At 35.8% G+C, this 23,434-nt stretch overlaps 5 protein-coding genes across 6 annotated transcripts; 2 read left to right on the top strand and 3 right to left on the bottom strand.

The window, feature by feature from the left end:
- The first annotated feature begins 2,468 nt into the window (after window positions 1-2,468).
- LOC107769820 (uncharacterized) lies at window positions 2,469-4,929 on the top strand. The gene is made up of 5 exons (XM_016589076.2): window positions 2,469-2,664; window positions 2,800-2,870; window positions 2,993-3,073; window positions 3,183-3,226; window positions 4,556-4,929. Exons 1-5 carry the CDS (start codon window positions 2,553-2,555, stop codon window positions 4,653-4,655), a joined length of 408 nt encoding a protein of 135 aa, XP_016444562.1. The 5' UTR covers window positions 2,469-2,552; the 3' UTR covers window positions 4,656-4,929.
- Window positions 4,670-16,389, top strand: LOC107769819 (membrin-11). 2 transcript variants are annotated; one of them, XM_075238155.1, is made up of 6 exons: window positions 4,670-4,808; window positions 4,961-5,043; window positions 8,104-10,987; window positions 13,477-13,597; window positions 13,683-13,832; window positions 15,933-16,389. In XM_075238155.1, exons 3-6 carry the CDS (start codon window positions 10,668-10,670, stop codon window positions 16,092-16,094), a joined length of 753 nt encoding a protein of 250 aa, XP_075094256.1. In that variant the 5' UTR covers window positions 4,670-4,808; window positions 4,961-5,043; window positions 8,104-10,667; the 3' UTR covers window positions 16,095-16,389. The 2 variants fall into 2 exon arrangements, with proteins under 2 accessions (XP_075094256.1, XP_016444561.1); XM_016589075.2 differs by lacking the exons at window positions 4,670-4,808; window positions 4,961-5,043 and having other exon boundaries at window positions 8,104-8,235; window positions 10,639-10,987.
- Window positions 5,150-7,001, bottom strand: LOC107769821 (PLASMODESMATA CALLOSE-BINDING PROTEIN 5-like). The gene is made up of 3 exons (XM_016589079.2): window positions 6,803-7,001; window positions 6,121-6,375; window positions 5,150-5,385 (listed from the first exon to the last, which is right to left on the bottom strand). The coding sequence occupies exons 1-3, from the start codon at window positions 6,864-6,866 to the stop codon at window positions 5,351-5,353; spliced, it is 354 nt and encodes a 117-aa protein (XP_016444565.1). The 5' UTR covers window positions 6,867-7,001; the 3' UTR covers window positions 5,150-5,350.
- Window positions 16,390-16,636: 247 nt separating the features above from the next.
- On the bottom strand, window positions 16,637-18,162 carry LOC107769827 (F-box protein At3g07870-like). Its single transcript, XM_016589085.2, has one exon. The coding sequence runs from the start codon at window positions 18,003-18,005 to the stop codon at window positions 16,794-16,796; it is 1,212 nt and encodes a 403-aa protein (XP_016444571.1). The 5' UTR covers window positions 18,006-18,162; the 3' UTR covers window positions 16,637-16,793.
- Window positions 18,163-18,330: 168 nt separating this feature from the next.
- LOC107769817 (F-box/kelch-repeat protein At3g23880) lies at window positions 18,331-21,472 on the bottom strand. The gene is made up of 2 exons (XM_016589074.2): window positions 20,002-21,472; window positions 18,331-19,527 (listed from the first exon to the last, which is right to left on the bottom strand). Exon 1 carries the CDS (start codon window positions 21,400-21,402, stop codon window positions 20,014-20,016), a length of 1,389 nt encoding a protein of 462 aa, XP_016444560.2. The 5' UTR covers window positions 21,403-21,472; the 3' UTR covers window positions 18,331-19,527; window positions 20,002-20,013.
- Window positions 21,473-23,434: the final 1,962 nt, after the last annotated feature.

Raw genomic sequence — 23,434 nt, 5'->3', positions numbered from 1 at the left:
GAACTTTTAATAAGTTCTACTGGTGATGAGATTAATTTAAATCGATCTGAAATAGTAGTGGATAATATTTTTGCATATAATGTTACACTTAACATTATGCAAGATAATGAGGATTTTGAACCCCGATCTGTTGAAGAATGTCAACAAAGATCTGATTGGCTAAAATGGCAAGGGGCAATTCAATCAGAATTGAACGCACTTGCTAAAAGAGAGGTCTTTGGACCAGTAGTCCAAACACCTGCTGGTATAAAACCAGTTGGTCATAAATGGGTTTTTGTGCGAAAAAGGAATGAGCAAAATGAAGTTGAAAGATACAAGGCTCGCCTTGTCGCACAAGGATTCTCACAACGACCTGGAGTCGATTATGAAGAAACATATTCACCCGTTATGGATGCCATAACATTTCGATATCTCATCAGTTTAGCCTTACGTGAAAGGCTTGAAATACATATGATGGATGTGGTTACAACTTATTTGTACGGGTCACTTGATAATGAGATTTACATGAAAATCCCTGAAGGATTTAAAATGCCTGAAGCATATTCAAAATCTCGGAAAATGTACTCAATCAGATTACAAAGATCTTTGTACGGTTTAAAGCAATCTAGGCGCATGTGGTATAATCGCCTCAGTGAATATTTGCTGAAAGAGGGTTACATAAATGATGTTATTTGTCCATATATTTTTATAAAGAAAATGGCTTCAGAATTTGTTATACTTGCTCTTTATATTGATGACATAAATCTTGTTGGAACTTCAGAAGAGCTCCAAAAGGCAATTGAATATCTTAAGAAAGAATTTGAGATGAAAGATCTTGGGAAGACAAAACTTTGTCTTGGTCTGCAAATTGAATATTTAGCAGACGGGATCTTTATCCATTAATCTGCCTATACAGAAAGGGTCTTAAAACGCTTTTACATGGACAAAACGCACCCATTGAGTACACCAATGGTTGTTCGATCACTTGAAGTAAATAAGGACCCGTTCTGACCTCCAGAAGAGGATGAGGAACTCCTGGGTCCTGAAACACCCTATCTCAGTGCAATTGGTACACTTATGTATCTTGCTAATGCTACAAGGCCTGACATAGCATTTTTTGTTAATTTACTAGCAAGATATAGCTCTTCTCCTACACAGAGACATTGGAATGAGATTAAGCATATATTGCGATATTTAAAGGGAACTCTTGATATGGGTTTGTTTTATGCTAACAAAGATAGTGCAGATCTTGTTGGTTATGCAGATACAGGTTATTTATCTGATCCCCATAAAGCTCGATCTCAAACCGGGTACGTGTTTACATATGGAGGTATTGTCATATTATGGCGCTCCATAAAGCAATCTATTGTTGTTACTTCTTCAAATCATGCTAAAATAATAGCTATTCATGAAGCAAGTAGGGAATGCGTATGGTTGAGATCAATAATTTATTTTATTCGAGAAAAATGTGGTTTGGAATGTGAGAAAAGACCCATAGTTTTATACGAAGACAATGCTGCATGCATAGCCTAATTGAAGGGAGGATTTATAAAAGGAGATAGAATGAAGCACATTTCACCAAAATTATTCTACACACACGATCTTCGGAAAAATGGTGACATTGATGTGCAACAAATCCGTTCAAGTGACAATCCAGCAGATTTATTCACCAAATCTTTACCAACTTCAACTTTTGAGAAGATGGTATACAAGATTGGAATGCGGAGACTTAAATATTTGAAACAAGATTTTCATCAGGGGGAGTAAAATACGCGATGTACTCTTTTTTTCTTATTAATATTTTTTCCCACATGGTTTTCCTTATAAGGTTTTTAATGAGGCAGTTAGCAATGCGTATTACTAAATATGTGTACTCTTTTTCCTTCACTAGGATTTTTTTCCCACGAAATTTTTCCTAGTAAGGTTTTAACGAGGCACATTATCTTTTAATGAACATCCAAGGGGGAGTGTTATGAATATATTATATTATGGATGTTCATTTAGTACTCCGTTGTAAATAAGCTTCCTGAAGAAGTTTATCCATATGAGACTCCGCCATAAATATGTTTATCTATTTAGTACTCTATTGGAAATAAGCCTCCTAAAGAAGCTTATCCTTTCGGTACTCCGCTATGGATAAATATTACCAATGATAGAAGATTATCTATATCTTACACATCAGCTTACAAGCAGCTTACACAGCAGCTTACAAGCAGCTTACACAGAAGCTTACAAGCAGCTTACACAGAAGCTTGCAGTAGCAACTTACACAATAGTTTGCAGTAGCAGCTTACACAGCAGCTTCCTTTCTTCTATAAATAGAGGAGAATTCAGTTCATTATATAGAGAAGTTTGAAATTTAAATAATATATCAGTTTCTCTCTATACTTATCTTTACTTTACAGTCTTTATTTTATAACAGTCTATACTTTTTCTCTTACAATAATTACTTATTTGGGAGATAGTCAAATAGGTTTATTTTATTGCTGGTAGTACATAGTACGAATTACACCTTCCTAAAATGGGCTAGCGATATGTGAATTAAGGGAGGAATCAATAGAGGCAACGACTTTATGCTACGACGACCGAACTTGAAGAAAGTTGAGAAGATCAAAACCAGTTGGCGTGACAAAGAAAAACCAAAAATGAATCCTCAAATCTGGCACAAAGTTGCTGCTATTTCTGGTAAAACTACTTCTCTTTGGATACTCCACCATGTCAATTTCTTATGTTTTGCATTTGTCATAGCTCCTATCTTGAAAAATCTTTTTTGGGTTTAAAGAATTTTTAACTTAGAAAATTGTAAGCTGTGGAAAACAGGTGTAGCTGCTCTTGGGTTAGGAACTTATGGAGCTCATGTCTTCAAGCCCAAAAATCCCACTTACAAAGAGGTTCTTGTTTTCTTTTCTCTTTTTTCCCAATTTTTTTAGATGAAAATTCTTTTTTCCATCATTTAGTGTAGGGAATTTTTTTTCTAATTTTTGGATTATTTTGTTGCAATTGGTAATTAAAGGTGTGGAATACTGCATCACTGTACCATTTGGTTCACACTGCTGCCCTTGTTTCTGCTCCTATCACTAAACATCCAAACATTGTGAGTTTCCTAACAGCATATTTATCTTTGTGACCTATTTAAAGCCTTCAACTTTGCTGGGTGATGGATATAATCTGTTTTTTTTCCCTCTTCCTCATTTTGGTTGTAGTTTGGAGGACTGCTAACTGGTGGAATTATCGCTTTCTCTGGAACGTAAGGACTTCTAGTTCAGTGGTTTGATTTTGTCACATTGTCCAACTTCTATAATACGAATGCCAAAAGGATCTTTTTCTAGGTTTTATCTAGGTGAGAGTATCTGTGAATAAATCTATATGCGAATTTGTAAGATAGCAGCCCGGTGCACTAAGCTCCCGCTATGCGCGGGTCCGGAGAAGGGCCGGACCACAAGGGTCTATTGTACGCAGCCTTACCCTGCATTTCTGCAAGAGGCTGTTTCTACGGCTCGAATCCGTGACCACATGATAGCAACTTTACTAGTTACGCCAAGACTCCCCTGAATTTGTAAGATGATTGACACTAAATTGAGTGGAAGTCTAGTTAAATAAATTCACCCTGAAATTTGCAGTGTTATGCAAATTGAAGTACTCTCGCCTAACCAAATGAAGGGTGGTTTGGCATATGAAAGTCAAATTGTCCAATCTCTGGTTAAATTCGGACAAAGTATGGAGTTTTAAGAAAAAAATTCAAAACTATATAGTAAGAAATATAATAGATCATAGTTTTAAAAATTTTAAAGTATTCTGAAAATGTTTAAGCAAATCTTGGTCAAAGGAAAGCTTATATGACTCTCTAAATGGTAACAATAATGTCATAGAAGACGGAATGATAGAGTATAATTATCTTAGTTAGAATCTTCTTATTTAGGATAGAGACCGTATGCCCGTGTATGATATGTGAGGTTTAGAGATTTCTTGTTTCAAAGAAAATTTGTTTTAAAAGAAAAATTATTTAGTTTCAGAACGAACTCTGCCTGAATAGAGCAGAATGAATACAAAGGATTAATTTTTGCTTTTGGTTCCGGCGAACGAATAGTCATTGAGTCATCCTCCTTCAACACAACACATACAAAAAGACATCAAATAATTAGTGAACCTTAGAGATAGAGGGAGATATTTCTATAATTAGTTCATTACTCTTCTATTTTTCTATCTCCCATCTAAAAGCAAACACAACTAGTTTGGAATTGAAGGAGTAGTTGATTGAATGATTGCTCATAATTGGCATCCTTTGGTGTTTGCTGTTAATTAGCAATACTTGGTTTGTAGAAAATGTACATGAAAACATAATGTTCATGGTCTACTGATGGTGCCTGAATGATCATATCCACCATTTTTATTCATGAGATTTATTTTTTTGGGGTACCTGAATGTTGATAAAATATTGTAGTATGTATTTACTTGTGAATGAGGTATTTGGATCATATGTGATCTTAAACAAACTTTCAACATTTGGTGGTCAATACATCTTCACTTTAGTAACTGAGTGTTTCTTGACAAAACTAAAATGCTGGTTGGTCTGCAGGTGCTATGCAGTTGCACTTCTCGAAGACAGGAAATACTCAACCTTAGCTCCCTTCGGTGGCTTTGCGTTTATTGCTGCTTGGGCAAGTTTATTGTTTTAGGAGAATGAATGTCCAGACTTACCACATCGAACTTGAAGTTACTAAACTTGATTGATACTGCAGATTTAATGAGCGCGTTGTGAATCAGACTTGCGCGTGACACTTCCCTGTTTCACTTTCAATCAACAGGAATGAAACTGGTGGAAATTTCCTGTAAGCATCATTTGACAGTTCTTGAATGTGTAAAAGAGATATTAAGTTCAATATACTGTATGCTTCATATAGACTATTCGCTCATGTATGTTGGTATTAAGCACCAAAATTGATTTTGAAATTTCCTAATACGAAGTTAACAATAAATTCAGGCTTTGATATTGATTTATAATGGTGCATGAGCCTGAGTTTTATCTGTATAGCAAGCGGAGTCACCCGGGTCAATTAAGCCGAGGTATGACAGTTGAGTTCATTTAACTCGTATTTTGTTTTAAATATGAATTTTAGTTTGTTTACAAGGACAAGCTGAAATTGCATTGTATGAGTAAAGAAGCACCAAATAATGATAAATTAGTGCATGTCACTATTGCATGACAAGCAGCTGATATCTCAGACTTTCAGTAGCAAAAATGGGTACAACATATTGAATTCCAATTACTCAAAATCCAGAATATAGTCAGCTGGTTAATGCCCGGGACTATCTTTCTTGGCTTAAATGATGAACCTCAACTTGGCATTAACAGATTGAAAAGCAATAAGCACTAGGGCATATACTCGTAATGGCAAGAATTATAACCTGTAACCAAACAAAATGTAAAAGTTAGCTGATGTGGTTTTATACCAAGTATGGAATTAGTGAAAAAAATAAAAATAAAAAGCAATTACTAATAAAAGTAAAGTTACCTAATAACACAGGATAGTATATAAGATGATGCAGATCCATGCTGAGCTTAGCATAAAGGGTTTCACATGGGCTCATGGTCTCTTTTTCTCTTTAAACTTTAACATGGTTGGAGACTTGGAGTCTTTTTTAAAAAAAAAATTATATATAGTGAAAACAGCCTCTTCCAGAAATGACTGCGTACAATAGACCCTTATGGTCCAGCTCTTCCCCGGACCCCGCAGATAGCGGGAGCTTAGTGACCGGGCTGCCCTTTTATACATAAGGGAAGGGGAAATGGGGGAGAGGATTAGAAGGCGGAGAATCAAACTCCTCACCAACAAGGTGAAAGCTCACATGACAAACCAACTGAGCTACTGAGATTTCCCAGACTCTTCTACTTTTGGATACGCTTTCATGTGATAGCATGACCTAGACATTCCTTTAGACACAAGATAGGTTTTTCCTTTTACTTTGCTTTTTCAATTTATTCTAAACTAGATGTCATTGGTGTATTTGGATATTGAACTAAGAATTCCTCTTAGATATACTGTTTTAAATTTATAAAAGGCAACTCTGCAAAAGATGCTATGCATATTTTTTACGTTTGCAGAGAAGGAATGAAAACAGAATAAGGACTAAGATACTTACTAGGATCAACTTGAGTAATCATAGCAGCATTATTGAAGAAACAACTTCCACCTTTCTTCTTATACTTCTGAAAGTAATTATTAAAGGCATAAGAAGCATGGTCTTTCACAGTATTTGGGTAATAGCAAACTTGGTCCTTTTGAATCTTGCTACAATCTGCACCCCCTTTTCCACATGCCCAATCTAATGCCACCTGCAACTCATTGTCTGGTGTTTGCTCATCTGCTATGCACCATTCTTCTAGCTGTCCATTCACTATTTTCATCCATATTTGAAAATAAAAGAAAAGGCGAAAATAAAATGAGACTATCAATAATAACAAACTATTACATGCCCAGTGTGATACCACAGGTGGGATCTAGGGAGGGTAGCGTGTACACATACTTTACTTCTACCTTGTGTGAGGTAGAGAGGTTGATTCCAATAGACCCTCATCTTAGGGCACAAAGAATCCCGCGTTCACGCAGGGTCGGTGGAAGGGCCGCACCCAAAGGGGTGTGATGTAGGCAGCCTACCTTGACGCAAGCATCAGTGATTGATTTCACGGCTCGAACCCCTGACCTATAGGTCACACGGAGACAACTTGACCGATAGACCCTTAGCTTAAGAAAACAAAATGAGACTATCAAAGGATACTAAATCTAAAACTTAATCTTCTGAATGCAAATAAGTTGAGTTTTACCTGAATTTTTTGTAACAAACATCAAAAGCAGTAGAGGAAGAAAAACTCTTGGGATAATTGACATACTTCTCCTCCGTAGCAAAGTAAGAGAGACTTGCTTTGGGGGTTTGGAGAGGGTGGTGGGGATAGTGGTGCTCACTGACAGTTATCTAGATTTATAATGTAAAATATGCACAATTTTTTGTAAAATATTTTGGTGTTATTTGATGTAGTGGGATGCTATCCAGGCTTCACATGATGGGTAAACCAATAAAATTTGTTTTTTACTAAAGTTGTTTTAATATTTTATTAGAAGAGATTCTAATTTTGAAACTTTAAAAATCTCACAGCTTTCCAATTGATAGCTAGAGTTGCCAACTTCAACATGGTAGCATATAAAAAGACTAAATGAATAACAAGACATCTTCACTTCTGCTGTTTTTGTACCAAGTAGAAAAGAGTGAAAATTGTATTCTTACAAAGATTTAGTAGGCGTCTGACATAAAAATTGTAATTTTTGGAAAAAAATAAGATTTGGAGTTAAGTTGAAAAATTGTATTTGAAATTTGAAATTATGTTTGGACATGCATTTCACTTGAAAAAATATTACAGATTTGTGAGTGGGGAAAGAGAAATTTTTGAAAAAGTAGTTTTTGAAAAACTCATTTTCGAATTTTTTTAAAAAACTTGCAAAATTTCATGGACAAACACATTTTTGAATTACTATTATTTTTTTGAAAAAAAAGGAAAAATTTCTGATGGACAAACGGGCATGTGTTATCTCAGTTGTTCATTGTATTACTTAAACAGATAAAAGCACTAGGCTAAATTCTAATTAAGATACGGAGGATTAAATTCAAAATAAAGAAGAGTGAAGCAACAAGAAAGAGATTTGATATTCTCCTAATTTAATACTTGCGTATGGTAGGAGTTGTCGTCGTTGTCTTACTAAAGGCGTCACGAGTTCAAATACATGAGAATATTACATAAATGCAAGGTAAACTAAAGTATGTGATACGATCCGATTTAATCCAGTTGTTTAACTCGACCGTGAATTCAGTGCTTGGGACTTGTTTGAGTTTTTCATTAGGCAAAAGAGATGATGTGATCATGGTGATTCGTATATTTGATAGTATTGCTTAGGTAAAAGAAAAAAAAAGAAGTAAAAATAACATCTATTCAAAGTGACCCATTGTAGCCATTTGAGCTTTTTCTCCGCATTCTTACTATCACGTGTTGTGCCCTTTATTATATTGTTTCTTACACATATGCATGAGTGAATAAGTGGTTATTGATGAAAGTTGATGATTTTAGCACTGCAGACACTTGAGCGGATATTATTGGATTGATGAGGTTATGATTTGGATCGGGTTCCACCACAGAACAATTGATTAATGATCATTATTTATATAATGATCGACGCTTGGATTATGGATTTGTCCCTCCGGAGTCAGGTAATTACCCATGTTACTTTGGGACTTGTGAGCGTAGCTGTGAGATTTGTTGAGAAAAGGATTCCGAGCTACTTTTGTTTAGATTCATGCTATGAATTGAACTAAGTATTGTTGCCTGGTATTAGTTTGACCCGTGGATTGAGATAACTATGTATTTTATTTGATTCTCGAAAGCATGCCTAAATTCCGTATGAATTGTATTTTGCGCTTAATTAAGGGGTCGTTTGGTTGGTAGTTTGGAATAATTAATATCCAACATAAAATTTCCATATAATAATTAGTTGATCACATAAGGAAAATAATATCACAACAAAATTTAGTACAACGTTTGATTATTAAATAATACTTGCAAGATGAAGTTTATGAATTCACCATTAAATATTTATAGTGTTTAATAAATTTCTTAATATAGAGGATACATATATTGAGTTCACATGAACTCGTATGTTGCATTATGAATCCGGCCCTTCATTTAGGTATTATTATAAGCGAGATAAATGTGGAGTAAGATTATAAGGATACTTATACTAATAATACAAAGATTTAAAGATCAAATCTTCCTTTTCGATTAATTAATTTATATATCTATATCTATTCTATATTTATCTATACTTTATTAAAAGCACGAAGGCCCTTAGCGAAATGTCGTTTGCCTTTTTTACCCATTAAAAATAGATTTTACACTAGATAAAATAGTCATTTATTTATTTCTCTAATACTTAGAATTAAATATTTAATTATTTTTCTAATATTTAGGATTAGACATTTAATTATTTCCCTAATATTTATAACTTTTTTAGGTTTAGACATTTTGGAGTCTTTTTTTTGGCAGCACAATAAATCCTTAACCAAAAATAATAAAATTCTACATAAATATTGCCTTTGTCAACAATTTAGTACAACAATAACTTCCATCAAGTAGTATCAACTAGAAAAAAAATACGATTGTTGAGTCCTCGTCAAAGTCTAGCATATAAAATTATTACATGTACTGGTATCGCAAGTTAAGTTGGTTTCCTCCAACCAAAACATCAGTACTAATCAATTGGTTCTTGATCTAAAGTTTGGATCTTTTTCTTTTTGGAATCTTTAGTTTTCCTTTGTTATGAAGTAAAAGTTGATCTTTTTGTCTATGTTAAACTCTTGTGTATCTTTCATATAGAATCTTTGTGTCTTCATAGTATTGATATGTAAAGAGGTATTGATTATAGAATCTATTTGTTGGTTGATTCTCTATTTGTTAAGGTTTATTAATTCATTAATAACGTCTATATGTTCTCCAGATTCTTTGAAGCACTAGAGTGAAGATAGTATGTGTATTTTTTGTTTCTTTTTCGTTTTTCTATTCTTTGCGTTTTTTTTATTTTATTTTTGTATTGATCATGGAATTTTCTAATTCTGCATGTCATGTTTATTTTAGGCATGTTTTAACTTGATAAAAGATCCGGTCAAAAGACACACTCAATTATTAAATTTTCTTTCCTAAATTTGCTATACAGACTAAACTGTAAGAGGATAGTGATAGATTATATAACAATGTTTTATATGTAGTGAGAAATCAATAATTGCAAATATATTTAACCATATATTAACTATTTATTAAAGGAAGATAAACAAACTGATACTTCCATTCCATTGCCTAATGAATCAAAATTACAAAGATGAGAACGAAAGATATCTTTTATATAAATTTCACAATGAGAGTTGTCTAACCTGCTGATATTCCGGCGAAGAGAGTCATTATTTGTGTTGCGTCTTCGAATTCAAGAAAGGGATTTCCTCTAATCTCTCAAATTATAGGCATTGAAGCGATCGAGAGAAAGTGAGAAAACTATTGCACACGCCCCCCATTCGCCCTTTACTAATATAATAGAAGGTAAGGCAAAAGTAAGAGTGAAACTACGAGCTAAAAGCAAGCGTGACTGTATGATACCATCCCCACTTAATATGATACTAATTTATATCTATTTTATTATACAATAAAATTATAATATGCAATAATCTTTTAGTTAAATGTATTGACTGATGATTGGGAATTTTTCTTGTGGCAGTTTCTTCTTTATTAAGTGATGCCTATGAGATCAATATTCATCATTTTCAGGAATATGCACTTTTATTTTATAACTTAAAGCACAATATTTTAATACAATATTTTTATGTTTTTTTTAAAAGTCTTTACCACTTGAAATAGTATAGTGCGTATCATAATACTAGTAATAATTAAATATATCTTCAATATTAATTATGCATTTAAAAATTCTTGCATTATAACCTGCATAATTAGTACTGTGTGCGAAATTAGATTACCACCTTGTGAAGGCCTAATTTTGTATACCGAAAAATACATAAGGGTATTCTTCTATAATATTCTAAATTTACACCGAAATTCTCATCGATCAAAAGCTGAAGCTCTCAAAAGACACGTGAGAACCATGGCAATGGCGGTTGGGATCGGAGAAGGAAATTCGGTCGCCGGCGGTGGAAGTTTATCGGAACTTTACCAAAGCTCCAGGCGGCTCTTACTCAAGTCTCGAGATGGTTTAGAGAAGCTCGAGCGTTTCGAGTACACTTCTTCTTCTTCTTCTTCATCTTCCATCCCATCGTCATCTTCGAGCACCGCTATAGTCGATCCTTCGGAACAATCATTTGACGCCGTAAGGAAAGATATCGCTCAGATCCAGTCTCTTTGCTCCGAAATGGAACTTCTCTGGCGATCTATACCTGCCAAATCCCAGCGTGATCTCTGGAAAAGGTACGCCTTTATTTTAATACTTTATCGTTGAATTTTGATCTCCGATATTGTGATTATTGGTTTGCTTAAAAATACAAATTATGTAGTAATGGAATGATATGAGCGGAATGTATACGAGGATTTATATTGCTGATACAACTAGGTTGGGATTGAAACGCAGTTGATTGATAAGTTGAATTTGATGTTCGACGTTTGTGCGATTTATGGTCTAGTGTGGTTGATTTCTTCGACTAAGGTGAAAATGTTTGAAAATCTAGCTTGTTGAATACTTATAAGATCTTATTATCAGATCGGAAAATCCAGTGCATTGTGGATGTATTGTGTAAAAGTTTAGTGCCAGAAGACTAGGTATTTTGTGATCAAATTAAAGCATTTGGATTGAGATCCCAAGGTAAAGCGTCAGTTAAGGAGAAAATTTAATTTGAGAGATACAGCAATGCAAGTTCTATATGTAATGCCAAATGGAGTAAATATGGTCAAAACTGAGAAACGAATGACAAAGAATCCCAACAAATTTATGGCAGCTGGATGAAACGAGGAGGAGAGGATGAGAATTGTTGAATGGAATGATCTTACCGCTTTCTTTAGCAATATGTAGATTTAAACTGAAAACATAAAAAGGTTATGACACTTGTAGCAATTTTTTTCTCTTCTCATAACAGAGTTAAGGCTCAGAACCGCCTTGAAAATTCAGCTAACTAAATTATGGATAAAGGAAACCAAATGATCTAAGAGTTGTGAATAGATGAATTCATAGAATTTAGACACTTGGTTACTATTTGATCTAAGCTATTTTAGCTTGTACTTTGACATTCTTTCGGGTTAATCCTTCAACTTAGTTAAGAATATGAAAATAAAGTATTCTACTCATTTTGCTGCTCTAATTTTTTCTCTTTTGTTTTCTCCCTCGAATTTTTGCTTCTGTTTTTTCCCTTTTGTTCTCCTTCTAAGTATACTCTAGCTTCGCTAGGTGTAGGGGTAAGGTCTGCGTACACACTGCCCTCCCCAGACCCCACATGTTGGAATATACTGGGTATGTTGTTGTTGTTGTTGTTCTCCTTCCAAGTATTAGGTTTCGTCTTTATTGTAAGAGTAGATAGAGCTAACCGAAGTTATTTGTTTCACCGTTTGAGTTTGTTTAAATTTGGAAGCTGTTTTTTTACGGCTTCAAACTCTAGTTAAGATCATTTCCCATGTAAAATTTGAGTCCTAACTGAGGGAAACTGGTAAAGAGGCTTACAGAGGAGCTGAATCTTAATTATTTTTAAGCTGACATAACTTCATATTCTCCAACTCTTCCTTTTCTTTAAATGCTGAATTTCACTTTACAGTTGTTAGTCTGCATCGCCCGGGTTATTTGGTTGTCCTTTCAGTTGATGAGGTACACTTTTTAATGTGGAATATGAATAGGTTTGACATTAGAAATGTAGTCTACAATGCCTGAGTTACTGTGTTTTTGTCTTAATAAATGAGGCTTAAAATCTCATATAGGTTCCTTTTTGTAATGTTCAGTGAACAACTTCGCTTGGTGTCTACTTTTGTATAATTTGGTGATTCAAGTATAAAAAATCATTTTCCTAGATAAAGAACTGAAAAGCCACTTTGAAGGGACTTGAGAAAATTAATCAGTCCCCCACTGCTTTTCATCCTTTTAGGTGCCGTTGAACTAAATGAATTGGAAGAATGTGTATCCACCCAGTTAGCGCCTTTCGAAGGATGGCTGCAGATTTAGATGGGTGACTTTGGATATTCTATGTTAGTCTAGGTTTACAAAGCTCTTTGGCTACGATTAAATTAGTTGCAGGCCACTCCTTGAAAAAAAAAAAGAGAGGTTAATTTCATCCAAATAAAAGAAGAAGTCAAGTCACTGGATTGTTGGAATAGCTCTTCTAGGATGACATAAGAGAAGCTATATATGCATATAACGGAGTTATGCGAAAATGGTCCAGAAGCAGTGTTATTAAAGGCGAAAAACGCAAAAAAGCTCTAACGTCTGTTAGGGCTTTAAGCGCAAAGCACAAATAAAGTGTGGGTTTTAATGAAAAAAGGCGAAAATGGAGAAAAATAACAAATATGTATGTGTAGTCCACGACTAATATCTATAAGCATGAATACCAAATATATGGACAAAGAAATTGAAGAAAATTTATGATAAAGTAAAATATCAATTGTTTAGTGTCCCTCTTCAGGATTACGCTCATTGGCAAGGAAAAGTATGTCTTAGAGCCTTGATGACAACACTGAAGTGCCTGCTAAGCGAGGCGAAGCGCTCAACATGTTTTGAGCCTCGCTTCAGGGCTTAAGCGCGCTTTGTCGGGATGGTGAATAAGTCGATGTATATTAGCTTGCAATAATTGATGTGCCTGTTTGCTGAATTAAGGAGTGGCTGATTAAGTTGACTGTATAGTCTGGAAGTAAACAGAAGGTCATGCTTTTTTGGAGCTTCTTCAGTGCATGCTCAATGCTGTATTTATGTCTTCCTTGTGCAGAAAAGTGGAACAAGTGGCTGAAGAAGCTGACTCTTTGAAAGCTAGTTTGGATAAATACAATTTAAGACATCAGCGGCGTATGCAAGAAGCCCGGGAAAGAGCAGAACTGATAGGGAGAGCTGTATGGCATTGTTTTCTTACAGGTGTTATAAAATTTTATTATGATACTCTGATGTTTCCTTCTAATGGATTATTTATTGTTTTAGAATGGTGATTCATCCCATGTTCTGAGGATTTTCGATGACGAAGCACAGGCGATGCAATCTGCTCGTAGGTCATCAAGAATGATGGAAGAAACGTTGGCAACAGGTGTGGCCATTCTGTCTAAATATAGTGAGCAAAGGGATCGTTTGAAGGTACTTTTCAACAGAGACTACTCCTTTACATACTGTATAGCATAGAAACTTGTTTTGTTTGTTACTTCCTTGATATGAGATTTAAATGCTGAAACATGCTGGGGATTCTTTTGCTTGGAAAGTGGGAAAATGATGCCTGTTTGATGATGCCATTATGCTATCTTATTGTTCCAAATTATATAACTTTTCACTAGCTATATGTGGCTCAAAGACAGGACGGTGAATAAGTCGATGTATATTAGCTTGTTCCTCCATGTTTTGTTAATAGAATTTAGAGATCGATAAAAAAAGAATTTAGAGATTGAACAGAAATATGATATAGAGATTTTTTTCTATCCGGACTTGAAAATAATTAAAAGGGATGGTTAATCGAGTTTTGCTCCTTAGTACCGACTCTTTATAGCAAAAAGAAGAAATGTGGTGGCAAAGCAAAAGTGTAAAGTAAGGAGAGCTAAATGCTCCTCTTTGTTTTAGGTTTCTGTTGTTCAAGCTCTGGCTGCAAGAGTATTTTCCAAAACTTTTGGGTCTGGATTCCTGGTTGAAAGGGGAAATTTGTTCATTTGAGTTTGGGCCGCATAGCTTTGCTTTTTAAATCAACAGGGCCGCAGAGGTAAAAATTGCATGGGGCGCCCTATTTGGTCGCCCCCATTTAACCTATACCCACTTTTTAAAAAAGTTTTAACTTGTACCCACTTTTTAAACAACTTCAGGCCTCTTTCTCCTTCTCCTTCGTTTTCTTCTCCTCCTCCTTCTTCTTCTTCGGGTGACAATGATTTTATATGGTGGTTGTGGACATATTTTAATGTTGTTTATGATGTTTTACAATGGCGAGCTGTTATGACGCTTTATTTTTTACTATTACTTAGGGTTTCTTCTTCTTCTTTTTCTTAATTGCAAAATGGGTTCATTAGATTTATTGGTGTTTTGACAAATTGATAATTGGAGTTTGTTCCTGATGATATTTGGAGGTTATGCTTCAAATTTGAGCTCATTTGGAGTAGATTTAGGTATTAAATCCTATATTGAATTGTTATAATTCGAAGAACAATTTTCTGTTTCTGGGCAATTTGCACTTGAGGCTTATTTGGCCTTGAGTGCATAAAAACGTTGGTTGCACTTCAAACCTTTTGGCCTTAAGTGCATCTGAAGTGCAATTTTTCACTTAAGACTTGTTGGCCTTAAGTGTAGCAAAGCGTTTGTTGCACTTTAGACCTTTTGGCCTTAAGTGCATCTGAATTGCAATTTTTCACTTCAGACTTATTGGCCTTAAGTGTAGCAAAATGTTTGTTGCACTTCAGACCTTTGGGCCTTAAGTGCATCTGAAGTGCAATTTTTCACTTCAGACTTATTGGCCTTGAGTGCATGAAATCATTGGTTACACTTCAGACCTATTTGGCGTTAAGTGCATCTGAAGTGCAAATTTTCACTTCAGACTTATTGGCCTTAAGTGAATGAAAACGTTTGTTGCACTTCAGACTTTTTAGCCTTAAGTACATGAAACCATTAGTTATACTTCAAACCTATTTGACCTTAAGTGCATCTGAAGTGTAAATTTTCACTTCAGACTTATTGGCCTTAAGTGAATGAAAACGTTTGTTGCACTTCAGACTTTTTGGCCTTAAGTGCATCTGAAGTGCAAATTTTCACTTCAGACTTATTGGCCTTAAGTGAATCTGAAGTGCAATTTTTCACTTCAGACTTATTAGTCTTAAGTGCATGAAACCATTGGTTGCACTTCAGACCTATTTGGCCTTAAGTGCATTTGAAGTGCAATTTTTTCACTTCAGACTAATTTTTTTTAACTTCAGGCCCGATAAGTCTGAAGTTGATCGTAAAGTGGGTACGCTTGCAAACTTTTTTGCAAAGTAGGTATAGGTTCAATTGTGACCCCAAAACCGGGTATAGATGCAAAAGCCCCGCCGCAGAATACCCCTTTGCTAAATATGGAAAAGTTGCATATGATATAAGATGGTCAACATTAGTTATTACTTTTGTTAAAACACTATTTTTGTCACTATAGCTGTTATTACTTTCTAAAGTTTGTGTCAGTCTCGAGCATTATGGTTAAGCTGTTGGTCATTTTGTTAAACATTATTGCAGAGAGCTCAACGTAAAGCGCTGGATGTGCTTAACACTTTGGGGCTATCAAATTCTGTTATGAGACTCATTGAGAAGAGGAATCGTGCTGATCGATGGATCAAATATGCAGGGATGGTCGTAACAATCGTAATCCTGATTTTCATTTGGAGGTGGACAAGATGATAGGTGCTATATCATCAAGGGGACTATTAAAATTAGCACATTTTCTTGTGGTAGTACTGAGGGGCAATGAAATTGTGAGAGTGATTTGAAAGGAATCAGAGAGGAATCCGACTTGTGTAGCCATTTTAGCTAATGCGCAGATCTTGATAAGCATTGCAATGTAAATGTCAAAATGAACATCGTTTAAGCTACTGATTTTAAATCTTAGCTTGCTCCATTTTCTCATATTTGCTACGACACCAAGGACAGAAAAATGAAAGATAAAATAAAACCATAAACTGCCTTTTCTGGTGAACTTTATAGTCCGATTCTTCCTTCCTTGTAGGTAGGTAATTATATTTTAGTTGCTACTCTGTCTATGCTCTGTTACGATTTGGGATAAACATAACCATCGAACTCCACATTCTTCCAATTCAGGAGTTTTAGCCTCTTGGAGGTTTAATAAGGCATTTATGTTAAAAAATGAAACTGCTAAAACCAAAGATAGCACAGGAATACAAAGAAGCTAAACAAAGGAAAGCTTAATGAAAGTTGAGAGAGGATAAAAGAAAAATATGGTTTTCTTTATTTCTTCAATGTGTCCATACAGCCAAAAGCTAAGGAAACATATAATACATAGAGAAAGGATAAGAATGGCCAGTTGACACACAACAAAATTCTCTGGCAAAAGGATTCAGAGACATTTTTTACCACTTCAAACTAAGTGGGGTTAGCTATCCAATTAAGGCTTCCAACATGAGCAACTGCTTGACAGTACTTGGGCATACCAGAAATGCTTATGATCTTCAAAATTTTCTCATGTATGCTATAGGCAATTAAAATCTCACCTTGACAATCTAGCAAGATGTCACCATTCTTAAGTATGCACACCACTTTAACAGTTCCCTTCTGCAAACTAGTCCTCCAAATGTCATATGATTGGGGTGACAAATCTTGACCAACAATTGTAGAAGCTCCAATATTGAACTGTTTCACCCAAGACTCTTTCTTGTTATATTCTTCCATGATCCAAATTTCCAAGTTGTCTCCATTAGAGGTTAATAAACACGCGCAAAGACACCCTCGGAGGGAAGCCAGATGATAACTACAATGAAATAAGTTGACATTGAAGTCAGGTCGTGGAACTTGTTGAAATGTATCATTAGATAGGTCAAAGGAAACGATAAGGCGATCAAGGTGCCAGTTAAATCTAGTCACCCAATGGAGTCTTCCACTGACAAAAATCCCAGGTGAATGATGAAGCTTGTAAGGTAATTCCCCTAAATTTCTCCAAGAATTGCTTCCTAGGCTGAACACATGAGCTTCTGATCGTGGAAGATCATAAACGTGTGTATTTCCCGGAGACCAAGTTGCATAATAGACATGAGGATAGTAGCCTATTTTAATAACCTTGTACTCGTTAGTAGCAGGATGAAATCCAAAACCATAAACCACCTCATTCACTTCAACCGCATGATTACAGTGTAGCAACTTCTTGTGTTCTGTGGTGAAAGGATTGTATATGTACACAGCTTGATGGTCATAGACACCAGATAGACATAGCAGGCCTTTACATGATCCTACTATTTGAAATATAGCCATGGATGTTGAAAAGGGAATCTGAATCTCTCTCAATGTGCGTTCATCATCATCATGATCAGACAGTTCAACAAAGAAAAGCTGATCTTTTTGAGGATGGTAAGTCTTAAAGATGATACATGGATTGATCTTCAATGCACGAGACAGGTGCAGATCGACAAGGCGTGAATCATGTGTTAACATGTTCCAGGTTTGGCATACAAACCTGAACTGAATGAGAGATGAAATAGGAAGCCTTGAAACTATGTCAAGTGCTATTTCATTTTGCAGACTATCTATCAGATTTCTGCTCTCATCTGCCGGCTTCCTTTGTCTTTCATGATTGGAGTCCATGAACAAAGTAAAATCAGAACTCACAAAGCACAGAAACCTTTGTTAGGTATCCTCTCAAGGCATCAGAACTGAAGATACTTAAGTAGTAACAAAGTAAGAAACTCAGAGATGAAGACTCTTTTGCAGGTATAAGGGGACAAGACTTGCATACAATTATCAATCATCACAAACTGACAAGGTGATTGCGTTATTTTTGTCCGCCTGGGAATTGGTATTCTAATCATGTCCCCGTCAACAGTTAGCTGGACAATGAGTACATATATTACAACTTGCATCAGAATATTCCTCATTTAACACTGCTTGAGGTGTGAGAATCTGTTATTCATGTAGCCCGAGAATTCTTTTGTTTCGTATAAATAACAAAAAGACCTACATGACCCATCATTGCAAGAAATATATTAGAAAACCCTTAAATTTCCTAGATATATACACTGAGCAAGTATGCAAATACATTTCACTAGTCATAAAAAGAAAATAGAAACATTGGATCAGGTGGCGATGCCAGAAGCTAGCATCACATGAGGACGCTTGACAATCCAAGGCGTGAACCAGTAAACCTCTCCGATAAAATCTTCATCCAACTGTTGTGTTGCTACAATCTAGTATTCCTGAGAACAGTAGCCTAAATGAGACAAAATGTTTACATCCTTGAGTGGCCAACACATGATAGAGAGACAGAGAGAAAGATTTATGTCAATGTCAGGAGACAGGATGACCATTATCAAGGAGAACAAGCATAGACATAATAACACATGAACAAGAACTCCAAGCGGAGAAGGATATCATTGGCTCGTCAAGATACTGATTAGGCAGTTGCCCAACTTGTCTTGAATTTCCTTACATCTTATGAAGTCCAGAGACTTATAGAAGATCTCAACTGAGATAGTAGTTCTTTGCCCACTTACTCCAATTTCTGAACGACGTGTAATCCTCCCAACACTGCTTCCTTCGACATCTCCCCTAACTTCTCACCAGTTTCTTCAGCTCAGTCTACCCAAACGCCCAATGGAGGTTTGGACGCAGCAGTACACTTCTTTGCGCAGGACTCCTCCAATTTCCGAACGACATGTAATCCAGCCGATACTGCTTCCCTCGACATCTCCCCTAACTTCCCACCAGTTTCTTCAGCTCAGTTTACCCTAACACACAATGGAGGGATTGGACACAGCAGTACTTGGAGGGGATCAGGAAGAAAGGTTCCGCAATGGAGTTTCAGGGAAGAGGGGGTCATGGCATATGATGCTTAGAGAAGTGGGGCAGAAAAGGTAGATGGGTGAAGTTGCAGCAGGAGGAACCTCGGGAGTTTTTTGGATCACTAACATGCCTCCTTAGATTTAAAAACTGAAGTGTCCTTTATGTGACCAGCTACAATTGTTTGAAGCCACATGAGAACCGCCATGAAATCCTTTTGATGTGAAGTCACCAAAAAGTAGAATTTAGTCAATTTACTATATGAACCATTGACTTACAAGCTTTTTAAAGGCTCCCCCAGTATGCGACCTTCTCCGTATACAAAGTAGATCTGTAGAACCACAAAATATAAGTCCCTTTCAGTCTTGAAAGATCATTTCACCCTAATAAATAAATAAAGAAATAAATATGCATACACCAGATAATATCATAACCATTTGCACAACCAAAGAAAGAAGCAAATATGCCAATATTTGGCAGACATAGGATGGCGGGAATATAATTTTTTGAGCATCGTATCTTACAAGAAGAAATGTCCATTGACCAATTTCTAGACTACCTTCCTCTTAGGTAGGGACTATCCCTAAAAACCATGACAAATACAACGAACTGTCTAATACCCTTATTACAACTATTAGCGTTAACATGTACAGGAAAACATAATTATTTTCATATAAATCTCAGCTTACAGGAGTCCACATTGTATGAGATGGCAAGAACAACACCTCTAAAACGATCAATTAATCTAGAAAAATGTTTCATTAAGGTCACTTTACTCTTTGATATCACTATGACCACAGTTTACCTGGATCAACTATCATGTATGTTCCTCCGTAACATCTTCACCGCTATCCAGTACAGAACCAACTTCTTGAACAACATCAGCAGTCGAATTTGCCTGCTCTACGAATCTATCTTCTTTCCCGACTAAAGCCAGGCTCTCGAAGAAAGGCTCACCGTGAAATGAGCGATTGGTGCCATGGACTCCAAGATAGCTTATGCTTCTCTTCTTGGGGTTGTATGAAACCATTCCTACCATTCTGGCAGAAATCAATAACTCGCCGTGAGTCCTAAATCCTACAACATTCCTGAAACCTCCTCTCAAATCAATATTATGAAGTCTACTCCGAGACTTCACCATGCCATATTCTTTCATCACCCATATCCAGCAATAATCACTCTGCCAAAACTTTTCATACTCAACTAGCGTGAGTGACGTGCCCATAACCATCACATCCAATTTCATTACATTTCTCTCAGCAACACTATCTGGCAAACGTATTTCACTAAAATTTTCAGTTCCAACATTAAATGCTACAATAAAGCTATCATCTTTATTTTTACCACCACCGCTGCTGCTGCTGCTACTACTACTACTACTGTTATTGTTATTGCTATTGCTACTATCACCATTACCACCACCACCACCACCATCATCATCACTCGAATTCGATGCAATCCAATGAACAGCGCCATTAAGATAAGCCGAAACAGAATGATTCTGATGCAAAATATACGAAGGACACACATCAGAAATGCTCTTCCAAACCCCACTATTCAAAGAATAAACCTCAATTCCAGGTGGAACCAAGAATTTAACTGCCCTCAATTTATCAAGAAACTCAATAGTTGGTGGAAACTGCAACCTATAATCCTCAGTAGCAGTACTATTATAAACAGCTCTAACAACTTTATAGTCATTCTTCGCAACATCAAATCCAAACCCATAAATACAAGACCCACGTCCATTATACCCTAAATTAGGCCTGGGCAACTTCAAATGTTTCCGAATTATAGGGTTCCATAAAACCACTGTATCCGTATATTTATCATAATCATCAGAAAGGCAAATAAGACCATTACAGCAACCGACGATTCTTAAATACTCACTACGACTCTTTTCTGGACATTTCAGCTCGAGATATTCAGCGAACGAATCAACATCCGAGGAATCATTTTCATCTTCATCGTCGAAGTGTAACGCGTAACGTTCGACTCTGTCAAACATGTTGTAGTGCCGAACGAATAATAAAGGTTGGCGATTGCTGTTGCTGATTATTTGGGTGTTGTGATGTACGGAAATGAAATTAGGGTTTGTGATTGTCGAATACCATGATTTGCATACGGTTGTGCAGTGAATTAGAGATTTTACAGGTAGTTTTGATAGAATTTCTACAAGAACATCCTTCGGAAGATAGTCCGACATTTTTTTCCAGCTTACAGAAATGTTGAGTGATTGTATATGTGAGATTTTTGGGGCTAGGAAATGAGTGAATCTATTAATATATAATATATAAAAGGACGAAGCAAATCTATGATGTTATTTTGACAAGTGTCACAATAAAATTTTAAGACAGAACTCCGATAAATTTAGAGATTCAAAAAAAATTTACAAAATTTTAAAGAATTTAACGTTCCACCGATATTTTTGAAAATTGAACAGTAAAAAATTAAAATTACTCCAATACCAGAAAATGGACTCCCACGTTTTTTTTTCATTAGTTTTTTTATTTAACTGCATATCGTGAAAGTAAAATTCGGTAACCGTACAGCATAATCCAAGGCACGTTTTGGAAATTCTTTTTGTGAAAGTTATCAGATTCAGTTTATTGACAAAAACTTTACCCCATCATTTTGTATCTATCCTGTTCCATTTAATGAAAGTTACAGAGTTGGGTTCACGATTAGAGTTAGGGTTTGACTTTGATATTCATGTATGGAGTTATTGTTGGGTTCCAGCAAGTGAAAGGAGAAAAGTGAATCTACCATTGTAGCTGCTTTCTCAAATTTCGATTCATATAGGTAGTTGCCATGGTAGAACATGCATTCAAAAGGTAAGATTTGAGATTATATATATTGATCTCTATTTTGTTTATTCTGAAAATTTTGGAAATCGTGGTTGCTAAAGTTTACTTATTTTCATCTGTTACTTACAAAGGCTGACGCAGAACAAACTTGATGTTTCGCCTTCACTGTGTGACCTACCGTCAAGTAAGTGGAACTACCCCTAACCCTAACCCTAACGGATGACCAATGTGACAGCTGATCCATTCCATTTTTTCCATGTCAGTTGTCAAGTCACTTATTTACTCAATTAAAAAAAATTAAAACATATCTGAATACTCGAACTTCGATCTGAAAAAGAAGAACTTATGGAATCACTAACTAAGAAGATCGAGACGCTGTCAAAAGCCATAGAAGTCGAAGCAAGAAAACAAAAAGTTAAGCAACAAGGTCAGTGAGAACATCTTGACATGTAAAAAAGCAAAAAAAAGTGATCTTGGTTCATGAGTCATTGGTCTGAAAAAGAAGAACTTATGGGATTGTCGAGATAAGTTCTTAATCTGGACGGAATATGCGAACTCCAGTGACTGCTAAGTTTCCGACAACCCTGTTGTTTTGGACGTCGCTCGTTAGCCTACTGCTGTGATTTTTCTGTTGTGAAATTGGTATGCTTCGTCGATTGCTTGTTAATTAACCGTGATTTGGTGTCACAATTGGTATGCTTCGTCGATTGCTTGCGATTGACCATGATTTGGTGTCGCTCACATCTCACGACCCAAAATTCCACCACAGGCGTCGTGGTGGCACTTAGTCTCTAAGACTAGGTAAACCAATTACAATTACATTTCGAGCCATTTTTTTTAAACATATAATTTAATACAAGTGCTGAAACCAAAAGCGGAAATAAATATAAAAACTTCACATGACTGATAATACTGAGTCACGAACTCTAACTGAATACATGCAATGATCTCAAGGATCGAGTATACAATATTGTTCGGATAAGAGTTGACAGTACAATAAAAATGGAAAGACTCCAAGGGACTGCGACGGCCAAGAAACTCTACCTTAAATCCTTACGATCACACCCTAACCTCTGTCCGAGTCCGATATCTCCAATACCTATCTCTGCACAAAAATGTGCAGAAGTGTAGTATGAGTACACTACAGTCGGTACCCAGTAAGTATCAAGACTAACCTCGGTGGAGTAGTGACGAGGTAAAGTCAAGATATTCACTAGTCAAATAACCTGTGCAATATAAAGTACAAAATAATAGAAAGACAAATAGCAGTTATAGCGACAATAATCAACTAGTGATATAAACAGCAAGGCAGCAAGAACACCATAAATATTGCTCAAGCGAATAATGAACACAAGTATAACCAATTAATCAAGTCCTTCAAAATATACATCTTTCAAATGTAAGTCCTTCAAATATAAATCTTTCACATAT

The sequence above is a fragment of the Nicotiana tabacum genome, chromosome 2 (assembly GCF_000715075.1).
Source record: "Nicotiana tabacum cultivar K326 chromosome 2, ASM71507v2, whole genome shotgun sequence".
Lineage (NCBI taxonomy): Eukaryota > Viridiplantae > Streptophyta > Magnoliopsida > Solanales > Solanaceae > Nicotiana > Nicotiana tabacum.
The sequence above is the reverse complement of the archived record's forward strand: the minus strand, read 5'-3'. Positions and strand labels throughout refer to the sequence as shown.